Source organism: Geotrypetes seraphini, chromosome 11 (assembly GCF_902459505.1).
Source record: "Geotrypetes seraphini chromosome 11, aGeoSer1.1, whole genome shotgun sequence".
Classification (NCBI taxonomy): domain Eukaryota; kingdom Metazoa; phylum Chordata; class Amphibia; order Gymnophiona; family Dermophiidae; genus Geotrypetes; species Geotrypetes seraphini.
Window position 1 is genome coordinate 112,768,208 of NC_047094.1, and position 8,151 is coordinate 112,776,358.

At 40.1% G+C, this 8,151-nt stretch overlaps 1 protein-coding gene across 7 annotated transcripts in view; it reads left to right on the top strand.

Annotated features, from left to right (window-relative positions):
- ZMYND8 (zinc finger MYND-type containing 8) overlaps nucleotides 1-2,941 on the top strand; it is a 191,582-nt gene extending 188,641 nt beyond the window's left edge. For all 7 annotated transcript variants that reach the window (XM_033963697.1, XM_033963695.1, XM_033963693.1 and 4 more), the window contains one exon: nucleotides 1,453-2,941. In XM_033963697.1, coding sequence (XP_033819588.1) covers nucleotides 1,453-1,554 — 102 coding nt within the window. In that variant the 3' untranslated portion in view covers nucleotides 1,555-2,941. The remainder of the gene's footprint in view (nucleotides 1-1,452) is intronic.
- The last annotated feature ends 5,210 nt before the right edge of the window (nucleotides 2,942-8,151 follow it).

The window sequence follows — 8,151 nt, forward strand, 5'->3', positions numbered from 1 at the left end:
TTTTGGCACAACTATTGTTCCAGGAACTTTCTTTGAGCTGTATGGGAAAGGCAGCATATACAGAAATAAGTACAGTAATAGATTTTAATAGAAGCAAAAGTAATTGAAATTCATACAAATCCCTCATCGACCTATACTCTTCCAGAAAAATCTTTGATTCACTGGATTAAAATATTTGGGAGAGAGAGAGAAAAAAGAGTAGAATTCGGAAGTGAAAGAGACACATGACAAACACCGAATGTAACCCTGCTAGACATTTCTACTGCTCTGCTAGATGCACTATGCAGCACTGAACATGCTCACATGTAGTCAGAAAACTGGGCCTTAAATATGACAAACTATCAGAGAAGCTGAAAAAGAAATCAAGGAAGCTGGGTGTGGGGAAAGCAGTGTTCACAGCCCAAGATGGAAGACTCGGGGCTCCTTTTCCTAAGCTGCGTTAGGGCTCTAACATGCCGAATAGCATGCGCTGCAATGCCCTGTGTGCTAGACGCTAATGGTTAGCGCACGCTAATCTGTGTGTGCTATAAACACTAGCGCACCTTAGTAAAAGGAGCCCTCAGACTCATGGCTCCAGGGCTGAACCAAATGGCTGGATTCAGAACCTGTGAGTAGATACGTTGTTAGTGGTGAAGATGAAATCATGTGGCACCAGGACCCCAGCTATGGTTCTGATTCAATTGGAGGTCCAGAGGAACAGGTTGAAAACTTCTGGACCAAAAGAAAAAAAAGACGTAACATTAAAAAAAGTATGTTTATAGTTAAAAACAACCCAAGACATTTGTAAATTTTGGGAGGGAGAGAGGGTATTTGCACAATTACAAATGATAATTCTGCATTCCAGAGTTGGTTGGGAATCATGTCACTAAAACCTAGTCCCTGAGAGAAACTCAAAGCTATATGGTTTATTAATCTTGTTATGTCGCTCGTTCATTTTACTGATCTAGCGGTTTACAAAATACAATCAAATGAAAAATAAATAAATAAAAAGAACTCCATTTTTAGATAGAATAGTCCTAAAACCCACACAGACAACAAGCATACAAGAAAACATTCATTAATCTAATCTCCTATTTGTGCATTGCACATATCTATTCAGGCTCAAGGCGACTTACAAAGGGAAGGAAAGAGAGAGAGGAGGAAGGAGGGAGAGGAAAGGCAAGGAGGAGAGAATGGGAAATGGAAGAGAAAGAGGGATATCAGAAGACTGTTCACTCCTAAATAAAAGAATAATATCATATTTGAATTTCACAGGACTTCTAGCAGAATATGATTGAATTTGAATTTTTGGATGGAAATAGAAATTTATAATTCTATGCATTGCACTCAATATATGCAGCTAATTTATCAGATTCATTCCCGGCAGTCACAACCCTCAGCACTTAAACAGAGATTGGACTGTAAACCAAGGAAACTGAGTAATGTACTTTTTTTCTTTCTCTTATTTTCCAGACCATTCCCGTAGTGGTGAGTCCTAGTGCTGGGACAGTAGCAATGAGAACGGGCGTTCAGTATGTTCAGACAACAGTGCCAGTTCAAGTTCGTCGAGTGTGAGGATGCGAGTTTGCAGAGTCAGACTTTCTGGGGGGCATAATAAATGGAAACCAGACTTCTGAAATGTGAAATCACTATTTTTCAACCTAACCTCCAAGGTTGAGACTTTAACTTTGTATATGTGTACAAAGTGGATTACACTACATTAATGTAAAGCATTAGATCTGGCTTTGAGTAGCCAAGGACAGAAAAGGGTGATACTAATCTGTTGTACTCCTGTAAATACTGTACAATTTGTGTATGTTGAGAACATTGGGGGTCCCATCTCCTTTTTATATTTGTATTGACTTTAACTTATGAAGTTTGTTGGATGTGGTTAAAAGATGACTCCATTATTCCCCTTACTAACTTTTTGAACTGATAGGCGCACACCAAATTTATTTGCCTGGTTTTGGTCAGATAATCCAAGTTTTGCATTTTAATTTGCAAGTAAGTGGGGTTGAAAACATATTGTGGACTTTTGAAACCCAGTAGCAGTGAAACAGAATTTTATTCTGCCCCACTGAAATCGACAACCTTCTACTAATCATTTTATTAAACCTTAAAAGTCTGCGGAGAAGCATTCAATTTCTATACATGAAAACACCATACAAAGTAATTTTTTGAATAATTTTCCAGAGACTGGTCTGCTTGAAAAGGTTGAATTTATTCACAAGGGATGGGAAGACATAAACATATTTCAGCATATTGTCACAAAGTTCATGGTACTGATTACTTGAGATCTAAAATATTACAAACAATAATAGAATAATCTTTTATTCCGGTTGTTTTTTGTTTTTGTTTTTTTTTAACTGTGCCTCATTCATGCAAAAATCACTTAGAATAAAACTTTACGTAAAAGGACTTTGATAGACTTTTCAAATGAAAATCAACATTCATTTCTGAGTGGAAGATTGTCATGGTCGAAGGACATTGGAAGTTGGACAAGAGCATGTGCTATTTATTGGATGGAGTTTTATGGTTTTACGCAAGCATGAAGCAGTTCAATCTCAGAGAAAGTGACCCAGGAAAATCCCGTCTGTTACATTTTATACCCAAGCTCCATTTTGTATGTTGTGTAAAACAAAGGCATTGAACAAAACAAAAGTGATGTATGTATATGAGACAAATTTAATTGTATAATATCATTCCAGTAAGTTCTGTTGTACATTTTAGTGTTGTTTAATTTTTCCCATTCTTTATAAAGGATGTGGTTTGTACAGTCTACAGCTAGTTTTCTCATTAGACGAGCAGACGAAAAAAACGGCAAGAGTACATTCATGAATTACAGTTGTGTCAATAAGCCTACCTGGCCTGATTTGTGAAACATAATTGCTTTTAGCATATGGAAGTATTTTTTCACATTTTCTTTGTATAAAATTTGTATTAAACTTAAAAATCATTTTTTGATGATTGTACTTTGTGACCGATGAGTGACATGTTTAGTTTTTGAGGGCTGTTTTTGATCTTAAATACCCCCTAAATTTCACGGCACACATTCTGGTCCCTCTCCCCCATTTCCAGTTGTTTGAATTTGAGCTTTATTCATTTTCCCAAGTTTAAGCCACAGATGTGTTAGATTCGGTGTTTGTTACAGTTGGAAGAGGAAAAGTTTAAAAAGAATTCTGTCACCTAAAGAAAAGAGATGCTGAAGTAGGGGACAAAAATTGGATTTTGGGCGCACTCTTCAGCATCCCCACTCTTTCAGCCAAACAAGGTAGCAATTAGCCTATTTCTCTTACCAAATTGTTGGATTGCCCAGATCAGAAGAAAAAGAAATAGCACAAAACATTTTACTAGGCTTTTCTTCTCATTCTTGGGCCCCCAGATTCTGTATTACTTTTGGCATTTCCTGGGATAGCCTTCCTCAAAATCTCTTAGTGCTTAAACTGAGTTGTATTGAAGATTGTAACAAGTACCGGTGGTACATTTTGTGACACATTGCCACATAGCAGTAAAAATGTCTTTTTCTAGGGGGCTCAGATCTGAGGCGGGTTGCCATCAACCATGAAAGATATCAAAAATGAGAACAGCCTATACAGTGTCTCTGCACTGACAAACCTGCAGGGTGTAATTTAAAGCATGTTTACATATGGAAAATGGCTAAAATGAGACTATGGGCTCCTTTTACGAAGGTGCGTTAGGGCCTTAATGCACGGAATAGCGCTCGCTAGCTGCTACTGCCTCCTTTTAAGTAGGTGGTAGATTTTCAGCTTCGTAAAAGGAGCCCTATATATGTTTTAAATGTATGTACACTGAAAGATATTGGCTATTTTAATGCAAGCTGCATATAGATCTCATTTGGGTGGAAATGCACTTGACATACAGGTGTAAGTTTCTACTAGAGAGCATTTATATGCTACTGGAGCTAGCTTTGGGTGTCTAAAATTGGTCCTTTTTTTTTTTTTAAGGAAAAAAATCCCCCTGTATCTGTTCAGAATGTAGATGACAATTCATTATAACGTATGTTGTAATGATCATACAAAATAATTTTATGGTTCACCAAGTAGTCTTTCATTAAAAAAAAACACCCCGAAACCCATATTTACTTCCAGAAGCCTGAATTTGTTTAACGGACTTTAAATCCTATTCTGAAATCTGGGGTGCAGCAGTAGCCCATAAAGGATAACCGATGTCAAGTCATATAAAATTAGATGGCTTGAATGTGGAGAGAGCTAGTTGCAATTTTCAGCTCTGGCTTTTATTCACTGTGTCTGAAGGGTTTGGTGATGATGCAGCTGCCAGCTAAGACACTACATTGCCACCTTTGGAGCCCGTATCTGGCGAAGGACATAAGAAGACTTGAAGCGGTCCAGAGGAGGGTAATGAAAATGATAGGAGGTTTGTGCCAAAAGACGTATGAGGAAGCCCTGAATATGTATACCCTAGAGGAAAGGAGGAACAGATTCAGACATTCAAGTACTTGAAAGGTATTAACATAAAGCAAAATCTTTTCCAGAGAAAGGAAAATGGTAAAACCAGAGGACATAATTTGAGGTTGAGGGGTGGTAGACTCAAGAGCAATGTAAGGAAATTCTGTTTTACAGAGAGGGTGGTGGATGCCTGGAATGCGCTCCCGAGAGAGGTGGATGAGAGGAAAACGGTGACTGAGTTCAAAGAAGCGTGGGATGAACACAAAGGATCTAGAATCAGAAAAGAATAGTAAATATTGAAGAACTAAGGACAGTACTGTATATGGTCTGTCTGTATATGGGCTTTTGATTGAGGATGGGCTGGGGAAGGTGTCAATTGGCTGGGAGGTTGTACATGGGCTGGAGTGAGTTTTGCCGTAGACTTTGGTAGTTGGAACCTAAGAACAGTACTAGGTAGAGCTTTGGATTCTTGCCAGAAATAGCTAAGAAGAAAAAAAAAAAATTTTAAAGATTGAATCAGGTTGGGCAGACTGGACGGGCCATTTGGGTCTTTATCTGCCGTTATCTACTATGTTACTATATTGAGTGACATTCTCTGTATGTATACCAGGTTCAGATAAAATCAACTAGTCTAATGCCCCCTACTGAGGAGTTCCTGTGTAACTACTAGTTAATGGAAGATATAGAAATAAAGGCCCCTTGGAAGATTGTGAGTAAACAGTCATGCAAGATATTGGTTCACATGAACAGTTGGGTCTAAGCTGGCACAGGAAGAGGAAGTGACCTGCTGTGCAGCTTTTCACTTCCTCCTCTACTGCTGATGTCTGCACTGAATTCCATACAGCATGTGCAGAATTGTGTGTGGTCTGAGGGGTGAGGAATTTTGCACTCTGCACCAGTGGTTCCCAACCCTGTCCTGGAGGATCACCAGCCAGTCAGATTTTCAGGATAGCCCTAATGAATATGCATGGGGCAGATTTGCATGCCTGTCACCTCCATTATGTGCAAATCTCTCTCATGCCTATCCCAAATACCTGACTGGCTGGTGGTCCTCCAGGACAGGATTGGAAACCAGAGGAACCAGAACTTGCTCCTAAATGATCTGGGAAAATGTAACTCACTGAATTGCACGCACAAGATGGGGTTATACCTGTAAAGTCATGGCTCAGAATATATTGTGTATTAGGAAATCAGAATGAAACGCTACATCTCAGTTTCTGTGTATAAACAATGATTGTCATAAAAAGGAACAAAGAGAGCTTTTGCAAACTGGGCTCAAATTGGAACATTTAAGAAATAATTGTAGAACTGTATAGAGGTTTTGTCCACAAGTAAGTACTGGTATTTACAAGTGCTACAATGACATACTGTTTGAGTGTAAATACAGCTCTTTCTGGGGATTCTATCGGCTGGTTCAACACAGCAGCACGGAGGGACTTCTTTAAGACCCACCCACTGGTGCAGAGTCACTTGCGACGAGGAGAAAAAGCGTGCCAGGTTCTGAAGGAACTGTGTTTTCTTTCATCTCTCCTCATAGCTGCTCTTCTTGGGGATTCTATCGGCTGGTTCAAAACATTAGCACAGAGAGACTCGGATGTGTGATCTACAAGCCAAAAAGGGGGTCCATCTACCAAACCATCTCAAATGAACCAGCATTTATGGATTATGCTGCAGTGGCACTGCTCTAATGGCACAGGGAATGCCTCTTACACCCAGCTCCCAGCCCACGACTTCTTCTGGAGTCCCATGGGAGGACGGAACACCTCTCTTCGTTCTGCCATCTCGGAGCAGGCTGGCGGAGCTGCAGCATTTGGTTCCAGCCTTTCAGGAGCAGGGAAATTGAAGCGGCGGGGGTCACTTTTTTGGTACTGTCCCGGGCTAGCCTGGCTCGACTGGGGACATGGAATTAGAAGCTGAGTGAGACTGAGGGTGGTGAGAATGATTGACTGGGGTTTATTTTTAAATTTCTTATTGCTTTCTTTTTGTTGGGCTTGTTTAACTTTGCTATTTTTTTCCTGCTTTTATTTTTAGGATTTTTCTTTCAGGTTCTTTGATATTGAGATTTTCCCTTCCGATATGCCTTTTATACACCCATAATATTGGATTTATTGTATTATCTTTTCCCTCTTCCTTCTCTCTATATAGGTAAACGGAAGTAATTATTTCTTTCATAGGTACTACAGTTAAGACTGTGAACCCGTTGGGACAGAGAGGGATATTCAAAGTTCCTGATTAGATTTTGGGTCATTACTTAAGTCAATTTAATTGTTTTCTAAACCACTTCTGTTAACGAAGCCTACATATGCCAATCATGCATTAGGCACTGCTAAAAAAATCAAACTTATGTTTTAGATGTCTCTAATGTAAGCCAGGGTTTACCTCACCTAAATTGAGGTGTCTAAGGTAGGCATCTACTGATGCCTAGCAGCACCTAACAAAAACCGCACCCGATCTGCCCCTAACTACGCTTACCTGGTGTTAGGCTCCTGGGTATAGGTGCCTATTGAATAAGGCACTTACCGCCCAATTAATCTTAATTGGGGAGTGTGTGGCACAGTGGTTTGAGCTACAGACTCGGCACCCTGAGGTTGTGGGTTCCAATCCCATGCTGCTGCTTGTGACCCTGGGCAAGTCACTTAATCCCCCATTGCCCCAGCTACATTAGATACAGTGTGAGCCCATCAGGGCAGATGCTTGAGTACCTGGATAAATTCATGTAAACCATTCTGAGCTCCCCTGGGAGAACGGAATAGAAAATTGGATGTATAAATAGCATGAAAAGTTTCAGTCTGTGATAACCAGAGCTGGTATTGTGATGTCATAATGCCTCATTCCACCAATGCCTAAAAGCCAACCTCATCAGTGATGTCACAATGGCTGGATTGTCCTATACTTGGCTCACTTTACTACATTTTGATTTCTAGAGTGGCACAGTGTTTAAAGCTACAGCCTCAGCACCCTGAGGTTGTGGGTTCAAACCCGCGCTGCTCCTTGTGACCCTGGGCAAATCACTTAATCCCCCCATTGCCCCAGGTACATCAGATAAATTGTGAGCCTGCCAGGACAGACCGGGAAAAATGCTTGAGTACCTGAATAAACTCATGTAAACCATTCTGAGCTCAACTGGGAGAACAGTATAGAAAACTGAATACATAGTATAAAAAGTTTCTGGTAAGCAGAGCTGATACTGTGATGTCATAATGTCTCATTCCACCAATAAGAGCCAACCTCATCAGTGATGTCACAATGGCTTGATTGTCCTATACTTAGCTCAGTTTACTACATTTTGATTTCTAGAGTGGCGCAGTGTTTAAAGCTACAGCCTCAGCACCCTGAGGTTGTGGGTTCAAATCCCATTCTTCTCCTTGTGACCCTGGGCAAGTCAATCATCCATTGGGCCAGCTACATGAGATAGTGTGAGCCCACCAGGACAACTACAGAAAAATGCTTGAGTACTTGATTATAAACCACTTAGCTATAAGTGGTAGATAAATACTAAATTATGAGCTTGTTATATGGATTTGCTAAAATGCCTTTTTTTTTTTCCTAGCATAAATCAAAGAGATGCACAATTAAAAATTCCAAGGAAAGGTACTACAGATCATAGAGGAAAACAATTGGACATATACCACGGTGACAGACTGCAAGTTTCATCCAGCTAAGTATGTAGATCGAACTCGCTCCAGCACAAGTAAGCTCCTTGGCCCAAATTCTGTAACCGGTGCCTAATGTTAAGCACCTATTA